General features: G+C 38.5%; 1 protein-coding gene across 4 annotated transcripts in view; it reads right to left on the reverse strand.

The window, feature by feature from the left end:
• Positions 1 to 23,955, reverse strand: part of KCNMA1 (potassium calcium-activated channel subfamily M alpha 1) — a 523,843-nt gene that overhangs the window by 153,271 nt on the left and 346,617 nt on the right. For all 4 annotated transcript variants that reach the window (XM_088128983.1, XM_088128982.1, XM_088128975.1 and 1 more), the window contains exons 10-14: positions 17,223 to 17,333; positions 14,082 to 14,187; positions 13,033 to 13,115; positions 8,017 to 8,086; positions 4,677 to 4,832 (exon numbers count right to left, since the gene is read on the reverse strand). In XM_088128983.1, coding sequence (XP_087985109.1) covers positions 4,677 to 4,832; positions 8,017 to 8,086; positions 13,033 to 13,115; positions 14,082 to 14,187; positions 17,223 to 17,333 — 526 coding nt within the window. The remainder of the gene's footprint in view (positions 1 to 4,676; positions 4,833 to 8,016; positions 8,087 to 13,032; positions 13,116 to 14,081; positions 14,188 to 17,222; positions 17,334 to 23,955) is intronic.

The following is a 23,955-nucleotide window of genomic DNA, read 5'->3' on the forward strand; positions in this document are numbered from 1 at the left end:
AACTATGGTTTACAGTTTAGCATGGCATGCTCATCACATTATTATTGCTTGTTGAACATGCTTTAACATGTTTAAAGCAAACTATAACATGATATGGGAAAATCATATAATGACACTCAAACCCTATTACTGTTGTCAGGACATGGTGCCATACTGCTGTTAACTGGCTTCATCCTCCCAGAATGCAATTAAAAAATAATAATAATAATAAAAAAACAGTTCTAACAGGATCACCTGATCTCATCACAATTTAAAAAATCTCTATGACCCTTGTGTGGGAGTTGTTTCTCAAATGGTCAAAAACACAGCCTGATATCAGATCTGGCCATTCCCAAAACAAGAAACAGATAGAAAATATCCCTACGACTCAACAAAAGAGTTGCTACTAACCCTCTACGTAGGTTGTGCAGAGGTACAAGAACCTCGATACTGATTAAAGATATACATCAGAAGTTCTTTTATTCTTGTGTGCCTCTTTATGTGTACCAGTCCAGCTTCTTGGGGAGAAGTACGACACCTTGGAAACCTGTCCCGTAGTCCTCACCCTCTAGGAACTCTCATGGCAAACATTGTATGGGAAGAGCCATGTTAATCAAAGATAGTCAAAAATCAGGAAGACACATTTTATTAAAAGGCATAAGATTTATGAACTATGGCACATTTCATCAGACACATGGAGTGGCTAAACGGATGCAGGATTTAAATTAGGATGAGGAAGTATACATGTCCTTATTTTCCTATAAACAGGGCACCAATGAGGGAAAACTCCACATAAAGTTATGCCATAGTTTGATTGATTGACCTACCATCAGATGATCTTTCTTGCATACATTCACATGTTATATCAGATTTGCAACTAACAATGCCACTGAAGTTCAGCGACTGTTTACATGTGATTCCTGATCACCCTCTTTAAAACAATGAGCTAGTTTGGCTTTGGTAGAGAAACACAACATTTGCTTCTTTCTCGCCCACACCCAATACTCTTATAAATATGGTTAATTTGAGGGGGAATAGCAGAATTGGAGTGGAAACCTGTGAACTGCGTATTTTATTTTGTTATGAACTATGAATGGAAAGCCCTAGAGGTTATATAAATGTAAGAGTTTACACAAGCATATTCACTTATTTTGGAAGGACTTGACATTCTAAGAATGATTATAATCTCTCCTTCTCATGCAAATACAAAATTATAAGCAGGTATTCTAAAAGATAGATTGGGGGAAAAAAGAAGTAGCAGTGAAAATGCTGGTGGGGAGAGGGGAGAAACTCCAGCAAAAATGTTTTGGTAAGAAGATGATGAAACTCCACTCTCACTTGTTTAAGAGAAACAGGGCTGGAAAATGGTGCAGCCCAACAGCTCAAAGGAACAGAGCACAGAGGCAAGACAAAGAAGTAAGGAAGGGAGATTTGAGGGAAAAGATGAGGAAGGAGGAGAAAGTTTAAAGAAGTCTGGACCTTATAAAGTAGTTGACATGCTTCGTATCTCATCTGTAAGATTGAATATTTTGTCTGTCCCCTCGAAATACATCAAAAAGAAACAATCACTGCCTTGCCTCAGGCAGTAGAATATTCTGATGCTAAGTTTCCTTTGAGGAGAGACAAGGCACCGGCAATAAATAGGGAGACGTGATAGATATTTCTGGAGAGCAAATCTATAGTATGGCTTTCATTCAGACTCCTGCCTTGAACTGGGTTGGGATTCACTGGCCTAAATATTATAATCCTTTCCAACTCTAGGGTTATAATTCACAGTCAAATCATTCTGTGGCTTCAGCAATAGGGCTGCAAGTTTCCAGTTTCAGAGCCTGCCTATAGGACTGTCTGGTTGCAGGATGTCCTTCAGGAAGATGTCTTTCAAGGAGGCTTCTTCCCCATTCCTCTTTGCCACAATTGTTTTAAATTTTGAATTATATCTCAGCTGCTGCCTTGGGAGAAGGTGAACCAGGCTACTGTTTCTTCTCCTCCCATTTTTCTTTCTCATTCAGAAAGGACAAGCAAAAGGGGAGGATGAAGGAGCCTAAAAATGTTGACACATTGATCAATGCTTTGCTATTTTACCTACAATGGACTTCTACTCAACTTGAACACTGTTCACTAGCAGAAGCCATTGCTTGGAATTCTGCTCATTACATTTCTGTTTTGTTTTTTTTTTAACTTGAAGCATTTTCATAAATCCCTTCAGTTATGCGCAACAGAATGGCATGGACTTGGGTTATCTTGGATTTATTTTCCTTTGTGCAAGTTTGCTGCAAATTAAGATGTTCCATATGAAAACTGCTGCTCTAAAAGCAAAAGAAACAAAATATTCAACTGCAAGTTTTCTAGGTTTGTTTTGCTGCTAATGTTGGGTAGAGAGGTTACTGAAATACCTTGGCTGCAAAATTAAGCCATAATCATTTAAATGCGTGCAGTGTCACTCCTGATCATGTAGATTTGTCATTGACAAATGAAATATTTATGATGTTTTCTATCACTCTGTAATCAGCTGGGAAGAATGAGGGAAAGGAAACTCTCCATTTCAATCTATTTTCCCAAAATGGCAGGACTTCTGCTAAGATTTTTCTGCCAATCTTCTAACATGTATATTATGCTCTGAATTTATTTGCCTGAAGCATTTCCTCATTAGTCTGAAAACATGTGAGAAATTGAGAAGGCTGCTGCCTTGTCCCAGAAACACTGGGGGTGGGGTGGCGGTAGGGTGGGAGCTGTAGAATAACCTTGCACAGGACACTTTTCAACAAAGTTGTTGCTGGCTGTAATGATGTTTCCTGATGCCTTGTGCATCATTGCTGCTGTTGTTGTTGCTGTCGTCGTCATCATCATCATCATCATCATCATCATCATCATCATCATCATCTCCCCAGGACCTTTTTAATCCAGACAAAGGGGTAGAATCCTTTAAATCTCTCTTTGAAGTGGCAACAGACTTCATGATATTGGAATACAGTCTTTCTATAACGTAGGTGTTGCCACAGAGAAGGCACAATTCTGGGTCCAATCAGATGTCATTGTTTAATGGAAGGGCCTTGGAACATGGACTCCCAGTTAGATGCTTGTGGGTTCCATGTTTCCAACTCATACCTTTTATGGTGGCCTTCAAACATATATAATGACGATGCAATGATTAACACAAAGGGAAAGGTTGGAAATGGGTGAACAGACCATGGCTAGCTGGGTTCGCTCTATGTGCTAAGTAAAAAAACAAAGAAATGACATGGTAGCTCAGACAATGTGAGACCAGATTACTTTAACTAATGTTCTCACCTGCAAAGGTGAAGGCAAATGGGGTATAAATTAAACATTGTATGAAACCTTTTTTAAAAAAAAGATTGTCCTGCATCATGAGCATTGAATAATACTGAGTTCTAATATCACTAAGGAAATGCTGAGGATTAGTCCTCCATAAGCCAAACCGATCGTGTTTATTCAGGAGGGGATTTTTCCTTTCTTCAAGAGGAGCAGGGAGAGGACAAGACAACACCCCACCCCACCCCAAGCTGCTATCTATTCATGGAGAGAAACTTGAGGCAAGCTCCTTGAGGAATCCTACCGCAGCTCCAAATGTTTCAGGAGGAAGAGATTTTCAGGATCAGCAGAATGGAACTTCATAAATGTTCTCCCCACCATCCAAAAGAAGAAGAAGGTTGTTTAATGAGACAGAAGACAAACACTACAAAGCCATTCAGGAGACAACAAATGTGAACTATGTGGGTTGCGGGGGGGTGGGGTGGGGAGAATAAGTGGATTTCATCCCTTCCTTGTCTCGTAATATTTAAATATTAAAAGCAATTCTGGGACTAAAGTAGAACAAATGTATTCCATTCAGTAGCATCTCTAATAGCATCTTCCAATCTCAGCTTGCAAGATTGGTTATGCTGTAGTAAAGACTGCTGATAACTATTTTCATGTTGACTGTACATGTTACCAAACTCTTCCAGTCCATGGCTTTCCGAGACCGCAGTTCATTTCATTGGATTCCATTTGTCCAAAAGAATCCAAATTCCCAATCTGGACAGAGTGGCCCAAAAAATTAATCAGAGCAAATTAATACTAAGGGAAGAAACTGGTACAAATGCCTGAGAATGTTTGAGCATTACTGGGATACATTATTACGATTTTCTCATAAATATCAAAGATCCTCTTGAATGAAATGAAATGAAATGAATGAATGAATGAATGAATTATTATCATTGGAGGTTTGGGCTTTGGTACAGATGCATGTTCCATATTTATACTTGCAGTCTGGGATACAAAGCCAATTGATGGAGGGGAAAAAATTCAAGAAAGAAAAACTGTTATGTCTTTTTTTTTTTTTCCTGTTGGTGGTTTGTTGCCATATGGATTGCATAGAGATCATATTTTTAACTGCAAAGGATTTCTATGTTGATAAACATGTGGTTTATCTAACAGAAATAAAGAGTCAGAAAGATTGCACTTTGAAAAATCTCTAATGGCCATGGATGTGCCAGATAAAAATAACAATATAATTAGGAAGGAACCTGGCCCCTTGCCCAATTTGTAATAGCAAAGGGTTTTATTTTTCTTTGGTATATATTGTTCTGTGTTTTAATGTTGATGTATTTCTTTCTGTTTTGAGTTTAAGCTGTGCACTCTACTCAGCCCCATGACAAATTGAATCCCATTAAATATCCCCTAATAAAATGAGACACTACCTTTATAAATGATCTCATTGAGAAGAGGTTTGCCAGCATTGTTGATAGGCCCGGTGCCAGGCAGCTCTGGGCAATAAACCCCAGCTTAAGCTCCGCAAGGCATATGGCATCATCGCCTTCTTTCCAATTCCAGCTTGGAATATTTAGCAGATGGGCCTGCAACAGAAAAACACAGGTAAATCATGCATCCCTCAAATCCTTGATTATGCATCTTACGATCTCAGGATGGTGAGCAGGGGGGAAGACAAGAGGGGGAGAGGAAAGGGAAGGGAACATCTTTACAGTTCCTCATTTTTCACTTTTAAAAATTCCAGAGCCACTCAAGTTGCAGGGCATATGTACAGTGTTTCCCTTTGGGAAGCAAAAAAGCTTCTATTTAAACTGTAATATGTTGGAAAGCATGGCTCTGACTTCCTTATCTTCCTCCTCCTCTGAAAGCTTTTGCTTTTTTAAGAAACACATTTTACTGAAAGCATGAATCGCACTTTTTTTGGGGGGGGGGGAACTCCTGGCCAGAAATGGCAAGCCTAGATGGCCGTAAGAGAAATGTTGGGTGGTCATCTGGTGGGTTTTTTCCTTTCTTTTTCTTTTTTCTTTGACTTCCTCTCTTCTGTTTCCCGGCAGTTAAAATAATACGTTTTCTCTCTAACTCTTCATTCTGTAAACCACAATCACAGGTATTTACGCAACTTTGTCAGTCTCTAATCCCTTTCTTTCCGGAATCAAGTAAAGGTGTCCCTCCTAAAATTACTCTTCCTGTGAAAAAAATGAACATGAAGAGCACTTTTATCTAATTAGATCCACTGCCGAATTTAATTTCTACATCTTACACAACTATCACAGCTTTGTTACTCCTGCTAGCTCCCCATATGATAGAATGACTGCTGAGTGGGGAGGGTTAGGCAGAGGACCCATAATTTAGAGTCACCAAATTGTGTTTCCTTTCGGCTGTTCTGGTTCATGTCTGATTCCTGCGAAGCTAGCTAACTGGGGAGCAACAGTATATAAAACATTGAGCCCTCCAAACTGGGAAACACATCTGAGTCTTTTCTATCTCCCTTTCACCTAAGAAGGATCCAGGTGGATCATACTAAGGATTCTAGCTGCTCTACCATCTGATTTCCAAGAATAGCCAGATAGACTGTCTTAATAAGCAGGGAATTAAGGGTTCAACCCTTCATCTAGCACAGGGCTTCTCAATCTCAGCAATTTTAAGATATGTGGACTTCAACTCCCAGAATGCTGCTGGCTGGGGAATTCTGGGAGTTGAAGTCCACACATCTTAAAGTTGCTGAAGTTGAGGATCTAGAGCAGTGTTTCTCAACCTTGGCAACTCTAAGATGTGAGGACTTCAACTCCCAGAATTCCCCTGCCAGCATGAGGAATTCTGGGAGTTGATGTCCACGTATCTTAGAGTTGCTACAGTTGAAAAACATTGATCTAGTAGAATCAGATAAACTGAACCCACCCTTCCTGCCTGCCTGCCTGCCTGCCTTCCTTCCTTCCTTCAATATGAAACCACATTAAAAATATTCACACTCATGCTGACCAAAGGGAAAAAGGTCCTACATTAAAATCAAGGGTCAGATTAAAATGTAGGAAGCTACAAACCCCAAAAGTTGTGCCTATACATACATGGAAAAGCACAAAGATAGTCTTTGCATTCTGAACTGGAATCTTCCTACAGACAAAGGTGTGAATGCTGCTTCTCCCCACATTCAGCTGATTGTGGTACAATTCAGATGTTTCTCCTCCAGTTGTCCCATGGCTGTCTCAGAGAACATGTTAGTGGGTAGCTAATGTTTCACTTGCAAGAGCAACCCCAATGACAGGAGATTTGAAATAAGGAAGTGATTCGAGAGCCAAACTCTATATTTTTAATTCTTCATATTAGCCAACCACAGGGGATATTTACTATAAGTTACTTGTCCATTTTTCTCATTATTGTGCAAATAGACTGCCCTACTCCCAGGGATAAAAAAAGCTACCACCATAATTTGGTTCATGGACTTCACGTATTAAAAATGTGATTTTTTTTCACAGGGAGAAATGCAAGCATGTGGACGTTTCCTCAAGAGGACACAGACAGATGTTCAGCATGGAGTACCTCAGGAATGAAGAATACATTTGCATCCCCCCCCCACTAGAAATAGCTGTCAGTCCCACATAAGACAATTTGTGCTTAATAGATGACTGATAAGAAGGCAATGATGAAACTGCACCAAGACAGTGATTGATCAAATGTGCCTTATAGTGAAAAATAGGAGAAAATAATGTCATGATAAGAAAGAGCAACATACTATTTTATTTTGGTACAACATTAGGTAACAATGACCTTGATGGGTCACTTACATTGGAATAAGAGTAGTCTGATTGCCAGGAACACAGGCAATGTTACTACACTGTAATAATATTAATAGCAATCAATTCTGCAGAAGAGAGGAACCTGCCTTCCACTTGAAAATCAAAAGTAGAAATGCAAGTTTATGATTCCTCAAAAGTTGGTATTTTAACCATGCAATTTACCACAAACCTACTTGATAGCATCAAGACAGATAGCAAAGCCACCCTAGAGAAAAAAGGATCAAGGAGATAGTCTGTTATAAAATCAACATAATAATTAGACTGTTTGAGAGAGGCTCATGTATTTTTTTTTCCTTATGTCCAAATAACTTCTCTGACTTTTTCTCACCTGGAGTAGCTTTGTGCTCTATCTCATTTGCCCAGTATAAATAGAAATTTATTTATTTATTCGATTTATATGACCACCCTTTACAACAGTGACTCTGGGTGGTGTACAAAGTTAAATACAATAATTTTTCCAAAATTAAACAATCCAAGCCACAATGTCCCACAGCATAACAACTTATTCAACTTTTAAGAAAACAACACAAACTGGCAGAGCTCACTTAAATTTCTAGCCCAAATGCTTGGGGGAACAACCAGGTTTTCAATGCCTTAGGAAAGGCTAACAGGGTTGGGGCCATCTGGATCTCCTGGGTCTGACAAGATGACATCGTTTAGTGGAGAGAAACAAGAACACGCCTTTCTCACTAGATGCAGTGGGGCAAACAGAGGTGAAGGGAGACAGACAGTCCCACAAACACCCTGGCCAATGATTTGACCATTAATCAAGTGAAGTGGTAGCAATATATGAAGTAATATTAATGCAACCTGTGAGTATCCTTAAAGACTTTGAAGAGGTATAATTTAATTGAGCAATAAGTATCTTAGACATTATGTCTCAATGTCTGTATTTTAGAGTCTTCTCAGGCAATTTATCAGAGAAATCTTTTAACAGGAAACCTTCATGGCAAATATTATTCAGAGTATTCATTACCTTATTGTGATACTGCAGCATCTGAGTGATTATTCTTATTTTGGGATGGTAGTTCTTTATGGAAATTACTCTAAAAAGGGGGAAAAAAAGGCAATTCTTGTAATTTTAATTCAGAAACAGTTTCATATTTATGATACTGGCTTAGCACAGTTGTTCAAACATCACAGTAGCTATATAATAAATTCTTGGTAGTCAACTTCAATAAAGTTGTCCTGATTTTTCAAAACCAGTTTCCCATGAAGCCCAGATCAAAAATAAAAAGGGGAAAAAGGGGGGAAATCCCCTCTCACTCTAAACCATAATATAAGACTAGAATCTGATCAAAATGAATTTACTATTTGGTTACTACCTACAGAAAGCTGGTAACAATAAGCTGTCTGTAGTAGTTCCAATGTGGAACCAACTGCAAATAACATGGGTTTAAATCTATTCCAAAATTCTATATCTAACTTGTCCATTTACTCACGCTGTAGATGCCAACTTCTCTGGATTGAAATAATTGTACTTCATTGCACTCTGTGGACATTTACACTGTTTTCAAACAATCCCAAAATGTACTGTCAATGTTTCCTTGCTCTCTGTCCTAAATCAGAATCAGCTTTCTGTGTTTCTCTGTGTCATAATTATCAATTTATTTTTATTCCATGATAAACGTCTCTAGGACTAAGGGTATTTCTATCTGAATGCCAAGTAAAAGAACGAGAAAATAGCCACAGAAGATTTCATGCAGCAGTAGGTCAATAATATATGAAATAGGCAGCATACAAACATCGTATAAATATGTAAATAGATAAATAATGAGAAGATGGAGTTGCAAGCCTGTTATGATAGCATCTTACTTTTTTTTTCTTTTTCTTTTTGGGGGGTGAGGGCAGAGATTTAAAGCTTAATATATTTACAAGTTTTAAATCACGAGGAGTCTGGTAGCACCTTTTCTGATTAACATATTTTATTAAAAGGCAAAAGCTTCTATGAGCTATAGCTCACTTCATTATCATAACCATTGCACGCATCTAATGAAGTGAGCTCCAGCTCATGGAAGTTTTGCCTTTTAATAAAATGTGCTAGTCAGACAAGGTATTACGAGATTCCTCCTGATTTTTGGCTATGGTAGACTAATATGGCTCTTTTACAATGTTTACAAGTTTCAAGTCTCTCAGGATGTTAAGATAATCAACAGGAATCATTATGGTATTATGTGGTGGTTTGTCATCAGTTTTTGTCTTGGAAGATCTTCTTCATTGTATATGTTCAACCAGATACCCATCTGTCTGGGATCCTTTAATTTGGATTCCTCAACTAAGGAAGATTGTTGACTTCATGGCTTCTTAGACTCTTCTAACTCCATCTTCTTTGAAGCGAAAGCATCTGGTATCTCAGCTTCTCTAGGTAGTTCACAAGGATAACAAACCTTCATAAGAAACCCAGAAGTGAAGTCCTTTTCGGGAACAAGTCATTATATCCCATTCTTGTTCTATTTTTAATTTCTCTCTAAATAAGTCCTACCACTCAACATTTTCACCAGAAACCACATTTGTCTTCCAACATCTGATATTCCCTCAACTCACAGCCATATTTGGCAAAGAGATTTCCTTCGTTTTTGCTTTTTATGATCAGAATTATTGCGTCATTTTCTTGGCTATGGGGTAGGCGTGCTAATTAAGCCATTCTCTCATTTATAAATTTTTATTTATAAAAATATTTTTTTAATGGTTTTTATTGTGAGCCGCCCAGAGTCACCCGTTGGGGGAGATGGGCAGCATACAAATTTAATAATAACTAGCTAACTAACTAACTAACTAAATAAATAAATAAATAAATAAAATACTTGTTTCCCTGAGGCTTTTTATTTTATTTTTTTTGTATATGCAATACTTGTCTAAGCTAATTTATCCCCACTGCTTATGACTGTGAGCATGGTTTTTGAGTTAATTATTTTCCCCGTTGTTGAAGTCTTGCGTCTGAGGTAAGCTATTTTTCTCCAATTTGGGGTGGGGGTGGGGTTGATTTCTACTGTTTTTGGGATATGGTGGAATTTTAGTTTTAGTTTTTATTCTTGTACTTGTATCAACTTGCCCTCGGCACTATTCCTAATGGGATGATGGTTAAAAGAAAGACATACATCTGAACAAGGAATCAAGATGGTGTTATCCTCTTTCCCCTATAAGAAAGCAAAAGGAGTAAACACAATCCTGGGCCAGAGGATCAAAGGGAACGGAAGGGGAGAAGTGGTTCTTTATGACTTGTTCTCAAATTGACTCTTTTCTGATAAAGCAAGTCACAATAAGTCAAGGCAAACTAGAACAGCCCCCCCTCCCCCCACATAGCAGGTTAGCCTGCAATTACGGCTAGTCTCCTTTTCTATTTTTCCCATCCAAACCCCAATATATATGTCAAGAGTTGTTGCAGTACAGACAGACAGGAATTTTGCAGATCTGGTTTCCTAACCTATTCTGATTGATAAGCAAAAAACCATTTTCAGAGACATTTATCCCCAATTCTCCTTTATAACATTTAAATTAAGCTTTTGGACATTTTAAATTAAATTCATTTGTTCTGTAAATGCATAAGAGAATTCTTTTCACCCAATAATCATTTCTTCCTTTTAAAAAATACATGGAATCTTTTTGTTTGTTTGTTTGTTTTAGATTTTTTTTTTATCCTGCCTTCATTATTTTTATAAATAACTCAAGGTGGAGTACCTAATACACCTTCTTCCTCCTATTTTCCCCACAACAACAACCCTGTGAGGTGAGCTGGGCTGAGAGAGAGTGACTGGCCCAAAGTCACCCAGCTTTCATGCCTTTATCTATTTAGAAGTTCACTAATCTGTATCTGGATTTCTCTTTCATCTCCATATAACTTAATATCAAAGCAGGAGTCCTCTTTCTGGATTAAAATGATGCAAGGAAAATGAATGGGTGCATTCTCAGAACTTTTGAGACAAAGTATCCCAAGAGAGGCTGCCAGATTGATGCATGCTGACTCCATCCAACCTTCCCCAAATCCATTGAAATATTTCCTTTAAGACCACGCCAAAACAAAATACTGTAGTTACATCCAGTGTGGGACAACATCTGCAGATGTTTGATAACGTATTTGCCTGTTGCTGCTGCTAAACATAATGACTCCCCTTAGTCAAGTTCCTGGTGACTACATGAGCCCATCCATGCAGTCTTCTTAGCAAAAATGCAGAAACAATTTGTTGTTGCCTTCTTGTGTCTTTTTCCCTTTCTTTTTTTAACTTCCCAGTCTAGTCTATGGCCCTGAGGTTTCCTAATGGTGTCCCACCCAAGTACTAGCCAGCTCCCGTCTAATTTTTTTTCATGGTTGGATGAGGTTGCTAGGCACTACCCCATGCGTCAGTTGGTCAAATGACTTGCCAAGCAGTCCAGCAGGAAACCAATGCTGGTATTTCTATGCTTAGACTTTCTGTTATAGACGTTATCTGTCTAATGTGAGTGAAGACAAGAGATGTTGTTTTCAATCTAACTATACAAGAATTGTGTGTGATGCCCCCAGATCCAGAAACCTAAGGTCAACTCTTTGAATTAAGAGTTGGAGCTTGAAATGCACCAGGAAGAAGATTCTCTTCCTGACCAGGTACAGATAAAGGCAAGGTGCATAGTATGCCTGGTGTAGTCCATTCAAAGGCTTCAACATGCCTGCTAAAATCAAGAGGCCAACTTGTAAGCTAAGAATCACACAGGCAGGAAATCAAAGTTTGCTGTAGTTTCTCTCCACTGTTCTTACTATGTCCATGCAAGAATTCTTTGCAAGTTGCACCAAAGTGAATGGAATGGTGCTTCTATTCAGACTGCCTCCCTCACCCCAATGGTGGCTCTTTAAATTGTTCTCCTCATCTTGTTATGTTGTGATATGAACACCTCTGACATTTTAGTTTTTTAAATGGGCAGACTGGTCCCATTAGATTCAACATGTATGAGTGCAATGGACAAAATAATAAAAAAAGTTATTTTACTGTACAGTATCCCTACCACTGACATGTCTTGTCTACTTTTCTGCCCTTGAAATGAACCATAGCATTCTTACCTTTTCTTAAAATCAATCAATTGCTAAAAGAAGACCTGTGCAGGGGTCAATACTTTCTGTTTGCCAATAACTTTAGATCTATTACTCCAAAGATTAATGTTCTGGATTACAATTCCCATCATACCTGCCCATTGGCCATGATGGCTAGGTCTACTGGAAGATCTAGACAAGGCATCTGGAATAAGTTAAATTGGGGAAATACTCTTTGGCACATGCGTGTTCAGCAAAGGTGTGCACACCACAATCCATATGGGGACATTAGTTTTATTGTTCCATGACAGAATTCAGGTTTTGCTGTTGTGCTTTAGATGACCCACTGTGCATCTCCCCAAAGCCTGCTTTATTTTTGAGCGCTCTCCAAAAATAGTCTGTTTCCAAAGTTCCTGATATGGTGCCAGTTACAAAGATCACAGATCCTTGCAAGAGATGGGGAAGTCTTGTATTTGACCTAATGGCCAGTGGTATATGTGGGAATGGGTACAGTCACAAAAATAATGCATTGAGTCCCAGGAATATAATCCTTAAACCAGGAGAGGAAGAACTGGTTTGAACAATTTCAATTCATCATACCGGGAGGACAATCTCAACAGTTCCTGCTTTGTCAGGTTCTTATTTCTCCTCTTAAGAAGCATCTCTTTCTGAAAGACGAGTTTACTAGTATTGGCATCTTTATCCCATCACACTGGAAAAACAGAGAGTGGATTTCCAATTTAAAGGAGTTTCAGTTTCAGATCCAAGATTGGGAGCCTTGAGTATTTAACCAAATCTTTTGGCACATGTTGCATTTGCATCTGCCTTGCTTCTTTAGCTCTTCATGTTGGCATTCACTTATCTAGATCCACTGCAAAATAGGAGATTAAATGATTTCACACCTGAAACTTCCTGTGTACACTGAAACCCATATAGTACTGTTCCTTTACTGAAAAGTTTAAAATTAAATACAAATCGCTACATCTAAATTACCTCATAATATTAGAAGCATCTTCAGCATCTGGATCCGCGCAGTATTTGTTGGCAAGGATTAGGCAAGCATCTGCTGACTCTATCTGGACATCAAAGGAGAAAGCATAAAAACATAAAAAGCAACTTTTTTTTTAACCTATTTGGCTTTCATGGAATCTGGGCTAAGAGATCATACGTGGCAAACATACAGGTAATTTCATACATAAACAAATGAACTCTATTATTCATGGGCCCCTTTCAACATCCAGATGTCATAAGGAAACTTATGCATCTAGATCATTATTTCCCAACCCTAGCAACCTCCAGATGTATGGATACAACTCTCCAGGCAGCATGGCCATTGTTGAGAATTCTGGGAGTCAAAGTTCACACATCTGGAATTTGCCCAGGTTGAAAAACACTGTGCACGAGGCCTAACAGGTTTCAGCTTCTATAGGAGACTATACACATAGTCTTTGAGGTCTAGACTTAATGCTTTATTGTTGGATTCAGAGATTATTATGGCCCCATTGGGTTATTCAGTTGAAATACTACAAGAAAAGTGTTATGTTCAGAATGATTATCTGGTTCATAAAAGCAGAATTCTGGACTGTTGCTACTTCAGACTTGAACTTGCTCACATATTGTTATTGTTACATTATCCACCTCCTTTCTTTCTAAAGAATCTTATTGTCATCATAAAACAAGCAAATCCTTGGATATCTTTATTGCTCAGGGGCTAGTTTGGAGGGAAAGTTCTGACAGTCCAAAATGCTAGCATGGTATTTCTGTGACATTTCTTCTGAGCCAATTTGAACTTGAAGTGACTTCAGATTTCTTGAGCTGTAATCCATCAATATCGTTTTAGACTACTCGAATGGTATGATTTCTGCCACAGCACCATGAAAATGAAAACACAGTGTTTTCTACAAATGGTTTCTAGATTTCCTTACAGGACCATACTCTCAGTTTTCAGACAGAAGGATTTTTAAAATCAGTTTACATTTTTAGACATTGTTTGTTAAATTTCTTCTCCAATGGTGGGGTAGAAAATAGAAGGAAACCCTTACCTTTACTCTAGCCAAGTCATGAGGATTGAGAACTGAACCCTGAAAAAATTCCACCTGAGTGAAGTGTCGTTTAAAAAGAGCTTCCAACTCAAGGTTAGGGGAGATACTAAATTTAAAAAAGACAAAGAGAAAACTTATTTCTTGAAGAGTTACAAAAGGTTTCAACTTTTGTAATAGCTCATAGCATCTATGTTGTACAAAACGTTATCATTTTCCTCCCTGTTTTCTTTGCACTTACTAGCTCTCAAGAACTTTACCACCTTCATCAAAACATCATCCCTTGCTTTACCTCTGGATCAGAAAGATTAAAAATGGGATTGGGGGAGGGCGATTATGTTCAGTATTTCCACTGTGTCTTTGGAATTAGAAGAGAAGGTGTATTTCAAAAGACTTTGTGCTCAAAGGCACTTTGTCCACTGCTTAATTTTACTGAAAAGGTGATTTAAGCCATTGTGATAAGACACACACACACACACACACACACACACACAGCCCACCTGGGAAGACTAAGCTGCTCACTTCCACTACTCTAAAATTGCCTGTTCTGTGAGGCTGACAATGACCTGCTACATAAGAATAACTCTGAATGCCAGGAGCTGTCTAAGTAATGCTTTCAACAGTCACTCATAATTTACATCCAAGCAAATCAAAAGCAACCCTTTTGTGTATTTTGCACTTTGCTTTGTCCTGTACTTCTACACAGTCCCAACTGTGTGAAATTTTTGACAGACAGGATAAGAACTCACGTAAGAGTGTTTCAAATTAGTCATACACCCAGCTGATCAAAACTGTATTTTTGTCTGTAAAACCCACTAATTCACTTTAAAAAAGTAGAGCTGCCTGATCTAAAATCAAGGCAGTTATTATTAGAAACGAGCTTTACTGTAACAGCAGGTTCTTTAGGCATTCATGACTGCTGATAGTGCATTTGGTATTGGAAAAAAAGGATAAAAAAAACCTGAGAGCATTATTTTAGTTTTCCATATTTTCTAGCCCCTCTTCTGTGTAAAAGGTACTGTAAGCTTGTATTTATAAATGTACAGGTATTTGTATACTACAAATAATAAGATCACAGAACTGAGAAAGAGGATGTCCTTGTCTGCTCATGCATCAACATTCATTACTTAATGGCTGCATGTCTGAAGAGCACAGAAGGCCAGAATTCATCAGAATAAACTTCTCCATTATTCCCATCACACGTATGGATTCTTCCTGCAAACCAGTAGAGCTAAGAAGGTGTATCTCACTCTTTCTATAGTTTATTTAGCAAGGCAGTCAAACCAGAAATTCTGGCCTCTTTGTCTTGTATCTGGTCTTGCGGCATCTTCAAGACCAACATATTTATTATTACAGGAGCTTCAATAAACTAGGGACCATGTCAACAACACATGAAGTGTTATCTATGTGGATCTTCATATTTCCCTATCTAGATCTTCATCTGAGACCGAAGGAAAGACAGCTGGACCACAAAAGAAAGGTATTTTCATATTCTTCAGAGATCCTAGTGGCAACTAATATTATAGTCCTTTTGGACCCAGGCAAATAACTCTTTTTATTCATTTTTAATTAGTTAGAACTATATCCTGCCTTTTCTCTTTGTATTCTGTTTTTTGTTCAACTTACAGTATATCCTTGTAGGTTTAACTTAATGAGTGACTGGTCCAAGAGGTTCCAGAGTAGGTCTTCTCAGTCACAAATGAAACTTTAACTATAATGCCGTGCTATACCCCAATTTTCCCAGCTATTTTAAAAATGATTTAAAACTAGTGTTAGAACTTCACTATTTAGTGCTATATTTGTTACTGTGACTTTCATGATGTATTGATTGCTGCCCAATGATGTCTTTGTTGATGCATTTATTCCTTTCTCTGTTTTATTATATATTTCAACTTATTTATATATCTTTAAAGTTGTGGTTAGTGGGCAGGTTATTAGCGCAATAAATTTTTTAAAAATCGTAATTTGACAGTGTAAAATAATCTAAGCACTTAGATCTTGGGAAAAGCAGTGCAAAATAAAACAAAACAAAAACACAGGGAAATCCCCACAGACTTTGAAAATTACATTAAGACTTAAATCCTGGCATTGGTAAATTTAAAATCTTCACATACATCCAAATGGCACATCCTGGGTCAATTTCTGTTCTTCATGCTCAACTACCATCATTTAATGATACATTAGTTTAGTATGATTATCATTTTCAACCTCTTTCAGGTTGGATTTCAAACCTCTTCTTGAATATGCAAAATACTGTATATGAAACTTTTTCAGGTCCTCCTTGTTAACGTCTAGAATTATTTTTGACTGGTGACATTTCTGATCTGGATAAGTGGACATAAGTGGAAGACTTGTGGTTTCAAAACAATAGACAATAAAACTGAGATCTGTAATCAACTGTTTAAATGATATGGAGGATTTCTCATTTAATGAGATTACTTAATCTATGGCATGAATGATAGGGAATATTATATACAAACGTGTTTGAAGAATCCTTGTTCACCACTCAAATTTTCCCACTGGGGACCCTATAAAAATCCTAAAAGAATTCTCAGTCCCTAAACCACACATATCATGCAAGTCATGCTTCAAAAATGATTTGGAGGCGTTCTTTCAGACCTCAGCAAAGCATAGCACTTCTTTGCTTTTCATTAAAGCAGCCCAACTTTTTGCAGGATTTGAAGTGAGCCTGAAAAATACATTGTGGCTGCACAATGAGATCTCTTAAAGCAATAACTATGCTGGTCTATGTAATAAATACTTGATCTGATGACTTAAAGCAACAGCATCTTTTTTTCCAGTTCATGTGGAAGCCTGAAAAAAGTCGGGCTGCTTAATGAGATCCTATACTTCCACTTCAAAGGTGCAAGACATCTTTTTAAGTGGTTAAGAAAAGATGTCCCCCAGGACTATGAAATTTAAACTATCAGGCCAAATACAGCCCACCCTTCTGAGAAGTTTATAGGCTATAACAAACATTTTCTAAAAGCTAGATAAGTGGTTTAGCACCACAGAATGTAAAAACAATGTCTATTACTAGCATTGTTTGCAACTGGGACAGAGAAAGTATTTTCCCAAGAATTTTACTGCAGATTTCAGGGTCCCACATGCTTTTTTTGTGAGTAGTGACATAAATGTACTTACTTATGCAGAAAGACAATTTCTACGTTGACATCATCCCTGTCCTTGTGAAGGAAGTCCTTCAGGAAGTTGGACACACTTTCCAGAGTGATGTGGCCACAGACAACAATGTGCCTGGGACAGAAAAAAGGACACAGTTAAGTCTGCTGAAAAGACAACCAGGAAGAACAGGAACAAGTTAATATGAAGGTGTGAGACTGTTATATTTTAGGAATATAATCACAAAAAAAAAAAGGGGGGGGGGAAATAAGCACTGATCTAGTGATACATCTCCAGTTTGTTCTTGAAAAGAGAAATACAAGTACCCACACTACAAAGTCTTAAAAGAATACCATTTAATTCAATACAGTGTAATTACAGCCACATATTTAGACCAGAATCACATAGATGCTACATTTCCAGCAACCTTAGTCATTATGGTCAATGGCAAGTTCCAATTAGATGGCTGGTCTAAAATGTCTGTCTTTCTTTCTTTTTTTTTGCATAACATCATTAGCATTTTGACCCAGGCCAGCTTCCTGTTACAGTTGAAATGTTAGCTTTTTAATCATGATTTAAACAAACCAGGCTTGAAAACATAATTCATCAGGGGAGCAAAAGGGTAGAAGGGAGGTGTGTAGTCATCACTTCATTCCGAATTTAGGAATGCCAAATCAACTCACAATGTTCTTACAAAGTGGGATGTGTCAGGATTGAATGTTATGTCCCCTGCCCCATATTCATCTTACATTTGATATCAATGATTTGTGATCTCCTGATTCCATTCAGCTAAGTCTGACCTAAAAGGGAGACTGTTCTGGCCCCATATGCTGAAAAGCTTGTACCACACTGGAAGTTTTTATCAGACTTGCCAGAGATTATTCTATTATAACTGAAGGTGGGTAGGCAAACCAAAGGTATAAAAGAGAAAACAGCCCATTAAAAATACCTTCCTAAAATAACTTTTTTTTTTTCAGTTAAAGAATTGAAGACTATTTCACCACATCCTCAATTTATTGACATTGCTCACATGTCTTGTTCAAGAACTTCCTTTCTTATTTGTTTTTTTTCCCCTGCAAATGCACAAAAATAATATTATGTTACTTGGAATATATCTTGTGCAATTTAAGATACCCTCTATGAATGTGCAAACCAACTGGCTGATCTTTGCTTCTCTTATTAAGGGGAATGTCCATTAGTAGCATTGTCTGCCTATATGCTTATTCCAAAGGAGAGAATCCAGGGCTGCTTCAAGAATCCTGTAACACAGAACAAATTCTACCCCTTAAAGCAGTGTTGTCCAAACTTGGCCCCTTTAAGATGAGTGGACTTCAACTCCCAGAATTCCCCAGCCAGCATGGCTGGCTGGGGAATTCTGGGAGTTGAAGTCCACTCATCTTAAAGGGGCCAAGTTTGGACAACACTGCCTTAAAGCTTTGTGTTGCATGTCGGTCACATTCAAAACGGGAGAAGCCAGAGCCCATTTGGGGAACTGGTATCAACTTTTAACAGCTGGAATGGGTCCCTTAAGTATCTGCAAGACTTAGAATCTCTGAAGAGGCAAGAAAGGACCCAATCTTCAACCCGCTCATTCTAGGATGCTGTGGGAGCTGCAGAAGGAATGCTTATGTGTAACACTTTGCTTCTTGGCCAGATTTTTTTGCATTCCTGTCCCTTTTTCTCTGCAACTGCCAGGCGACAGTCTCCCTCCCAGTAACTGCTTGTTGATTACTTCAGCGCTTGCTTCCAAGCCGTTTCTTATTCCTCAACCTCTCCCATCTTTTAGCAGCTTGAGGGGGGGGGAAAACCCAACCTAAATTGTAAAGGAATATTTGTATAAATATTCCTGAGTTTATTCGTCTGAAATCTGGCAGTCTTGATCCCCACAAGGAAAACTTTGCCTTCACCTTTCATTCAGTTTTGCCAAGAATGAAAATAATTATCAACCATGTGTTTGTATGCATCTAGTATAACAACTCCTGCACCTAATTTGTCAGAACACAGGAAAATCTTATCCCCTTCCTATTTCAACAATTTGTTCTCTCTCTCTCACACACACACACGCACGCACATTCATGCATACATCTTTTGGACAATGATAGAACTGGGATTTCTGGACCTCCCAATCATTAGAATAGTTGAGCTGCACTGAAATAATATGAAATAAAACAAATAAAAAATAAGTTTATTATAGAAAAGTTCCAAAATGCACTTGAAGCATTCAGGGCTTGTTTTATAGCACAGGCCTCACACAAAATTCAAGGGAAGTCATTCCCTAACAACTATGATTAGATAACATACCATTGCAAATGAACAACAAAAACAAAAAAATCAAATTAAATCAACGTGACATAGCTTCCAACACTTTAAACTTTACTGCTAATGACTTTTACTCAGAAGCGTCTTTGATTTCAGTTGAACTCCTTTCCAAGAAGTCTAGCAACTCAACTGACATTAGTAGTATTTATTTCTAGGTAGCAGAATAGCTTATAGTCTTGATAGAATATTGAGAATTGCAATTTTTTTTTAAAGCTAGTTTAGAATGAACAAGCCATGATTGGAATCAAATGCATCATGACCCCAATGCGCGACTTATATAATTTGTGTTTTTTGAATAACAACATTGTAATGTATGTGACTTTACCCCCAATTTCCCCCTGTGGATGGCATGGTACCTATCCAAAACCTTACACACACACACACACACACATACACACACACATACACAGATATATTCCCAACAGAAATCTTCAAAAAAATGGAGAAGAGGACAGTACCTAGTCAACTTGATATTGAACACTGGATAAGTTCAAGATAATTAATTGAAGCAAAAAAAAAAACAACCCTGTGATCAGAATGAGTGCAGTGTGATAACACAGATAATCTCCTGGAGAAGTGATTTCTGCCAGACTCTGATGACTTTGCTCTTATGTATCTTCAGGTAACCTGGCATGGGGCCAGGTTACCTGAAGGACCTCCTCACCCCCATGATCTCAACCCGTCCCACTCGATCTCACAGAGAGGGCATGCTCCGGATCCCCGCGGTAAAAGAACTTCGACTAGCAGGGTCCAGAAGGCAGGCCTTCTCTGCTGTGGCCCCCGCCCTTTGGAGCATCTTGCCCCCGGAGGTGAGACAGGGCCCCTCACTCCAGGCCTTTCGGAGGGACTTGAAGACCTGGCTCTGCCATCTGGCCTGGGGCGGGGAGGGAGGATATCAGAAATGGGGTTGGCTGGCCCTTTAGCGGCCTGGTGTGGCCCCTATCGGCCTCTTGGATTTTTAGCTTTTTTATTTGTGTAATGTCTGGTTTTTATAACTTTTAATTGTATTTCTGATTTTAGTTTGTTGTAAGCCGCCCAGAGTCCCCCGTTGTGGGGAGATGGGCGGGGACAAGTCAAATAAATAATAAATAATAATAATAATGTTAAGAACTTGAGAACATGTGGATCTAATACTCTTTTTCAGATAGATCTATAGTTACTTGAAGTATTCTCAAGTGTCCATCAGGAGGTCATCACTGATTTTGGTCCAACTGCTTAGCATCCTTATAAATGCCTTAAATAAAGGAATGGAGGGGAAGGCTCATTACATTTACAGATGGAAACAAATTAGGTATATGGGACATCTTAGACCTCAGACATAGATTATACTGATAATGGAGAAAATTGTCCATGCATAAGAAAAGTTCCACATTAAGGTTTGAAAAATGAGGTGCACTAATTAATGCTTGGCTGAACTGAAACCTGAAGTTTGTGGGACTCATTACTCTCTGTGAAAGAGTCAGGATTTTTTTCCTCTGTTTTTTCTCCAAAGGGAGTAAACAAACCCTATAAAGCTTGGGCAAGGAGACTGTCACCTTGTCTTGGCTGATAACTAGTGGTATTTTTGTTTGTTTTTCATCCTCTGCTTTACCCTTCCATCTTCTTTCTTCTTAAAATGTTAACCTAATCATGTAAAGCTGCCAGGTCAGCATGACAAGAATTCACTATAAGAAGTAAGATTATTGAAGCAGTGAGTACACAGGGTCTTTTTTTAAAATGTACAGATTACCAAAAAGGCCAAACCATCACTTACAAGGCAAGATAAGATCCCCCTTCTCCCTTAAATTTTAAAATATGTGCCCCATTCTGATGACTCCATTTCCACTTCCTTGCCTCTTCATAGCAGTAGCCAAAACTGAAGGTGAATGACAACTAGTTTACAACAGACAGAAGTAGAATTTGAAGGTAGCAAGAAGTGTTGATATTATACTCTATCAAAATGTGTTCAATTTGGGCACTGCAGTTTAAACTGCACTTCAGGTTAAATTAAATGCAATGTGTCTGAGGAGGTCAAGAAGGATGGGCTGTAAACCCAAGCATCCAAAGACAGATGGATAAGTTTGGATACATTTAGTTTGAAGAACAGTTGTCTAAGAATGAGTAATCATCTTCAGGTATTTGAAGGACTGCCATAGAGATGATACAGCAAATTTATTATTTATTACTTCAGAAGGCAAGATCTAAAACCAACAGACTCAAATTGCAAGGAAGAAAAAAAAAATAAAGTGAAAAAGGCAAGAAAGCAGTTCCTAATAATGTAGGTGTTGAATATTAAAATACAGCATCTCCAAAGGTGAGGATTCTCCATTTTTAGGGGAAAAAAACAGAAAAAAAACCCTGCTTGGCTATCTACTGGGATGTAGCAAACATAAATTAGACTCAAGGGGGGTAAGTAATCATTGTAATCTATTGTATAAATCTGGATCTTCAAGAGAATATCATGGCCACTTACCCAAATAGTGGTGATAACAGAGAATTCCCATTTACAAAGTGGTTATCAGGAAGAGTACAGCTGATCACCTATTGCAAGAAGGCAACTCCTGCCTTTCTTTCCCCTGTCCAGCTTATCCCTTTGGGAGTTGATTCATTTATTTCTGGCTAGGTGGAGACACCAGAAAGGGACTAAGGCAAAGAATCCCCGGACTAGATGATCCTTTCTATCTCGATGATTCTACAATTCTAAATATTTAATCACCAATATACAAAAGGTGGTTGCACGTGCAGGGTTGGGCTTCCATGAATTTCCTATTTCCTTTATTGAAAAGAGAGCTGTAGATGAATGCTTACTGGTATCCTACCACAGTCACACATAACTCAGGCGTCTATTGGAACATCTACATTGTTCTAACTGGTGTGAAGAACTCAGAAAGGCAGCTAGAGGGAAAAGCTTATGAAGTTGTTTCGCCATCATGAAGAAAGCGGTCACTTCATAAATGGCCACCCATATTTATCCATAATTACTGGAGCAGAAGGGAACATGGCTGAAGTTCTCTTTAAGGCAATGGCGCCAAGCTGTTCAGCATTCTGATCTGATGGAAGGTTGAAAAGCTTACTCTTTTGTTGTGCAATGTTGCCTTCTTGAGCTGGCAGCTGAGATGACAGCAGGTGGCAGATAATAAGCAAAGCATTTCTAAGGTAACATTTAGACCATCCAGGTCACTCATACTCTGTAATTGTTCTGAACACATTCCAATAAATGATTGTGGGGGAAATCATTGCCTGGAAGCAATGAGAGATAGATAGCAAGCAATCACCACCCCGTAATTTACCTCTGGGACGATTATGAGCGTCTGCCCTTGTTTCATAATTTGGTGCTTGACTAAGGGTGTGAAAAATAATTGTAGGGGCCTTGTTGGTGGAAAGATAATGATGCAGAACAATGGATAAATCAATAACAAGCACAAAGATATTATTAAACTCACAATCCAACATGGTTTTATTTGCAGCGGCGTCATTAGCGACTATGAAACTGCACCATTATATAAAGACAGCGCATCTTATTGCTCCCTTCAATGGACCAGAAAGAGCTTATCAAGTATGTAGATCTCTTTAGAAATCATTGTAATGATTCTCTATATATGCATAAATCCAGGGTTTTTATTACTAACTTTCAGAAGATGTGCTGTCAACCGATTTCAGCCGATGCTGAGGTCATGGTAAAGTGCACAAAGGAATTGAGTGTATGCATGAGGAAGGGGGAAGCAATAGGTTTTAAGACTCCAAAAAAAGGAAGAGAGGGAGGGAAGGAGAGATGGAGATGCGGCAGAAGGTTGACTGAAAAGGCAGAAATGGAGTGGAAAGGAGACGAACAAATGGAATTTAAGAGGGCAGTATGGCTAGGAGGCTAGTAGAGGATGAATTAAACTCATCTCTTCTTTGTGGAGCTATGGACACCAAATGGGAGAAGAAGGTGGTATATACCTATCCTATTCTGAAGCTACATCTGCTTTTTTCAGAGAGGCCAACTCTGAGAGAACCTCTATGCAAGCATCAGTTTTGTACCTCTGCATACATCACCCCACTGAGCCAGTAGCCCTTCCTGGTTGCTTTTCTCAAGCTGAGGAAATGAATCAAACAAAAGCCCAGAGATTTACTCCCAAAGCTACCATAATCTGTCCATAAGATGCTATCATTGCCATACAGGCTATTTGCTTGCAAAGTTCTGCTGTACTGCCAAAAGGAAAATGGTGAAGAGATTAGCACTGCATTTTGGATAACAAATGTCCCTTGGTCCCCACCTGTCACTTGGAACAATTCAAGATTGGGCCCAGCAGGTCAATCTTGCTATTAAGCAGAAACTTGCTTACCAGCCTGAGTTCACTCTCCAACTGTCTTCCCCAGACTAATATATGCTTTCTACCTTGTCTTGTCCTAAGCAACATGTCTCATTGTTCCTCATAGATGGTCTGTGCTATCACCCTATTCTTGGCTTGCTCTG

The sequence above is a fragment of the Python bivittatus genome, unplaced genomic scaffold (assembly GCF_059951505.1).
Source record: "Python bivittatus isolate LINGU-HERP-01145 unplaced genomic scaffold, Pbiv_v1 ctg000050_np1212, whole genome shotgun sequence".
NCBI lineage: Eukaryota > Metazoa > Chordata > Lepidosauria > Squamata > Pythonidae > Python > Python bivittatus.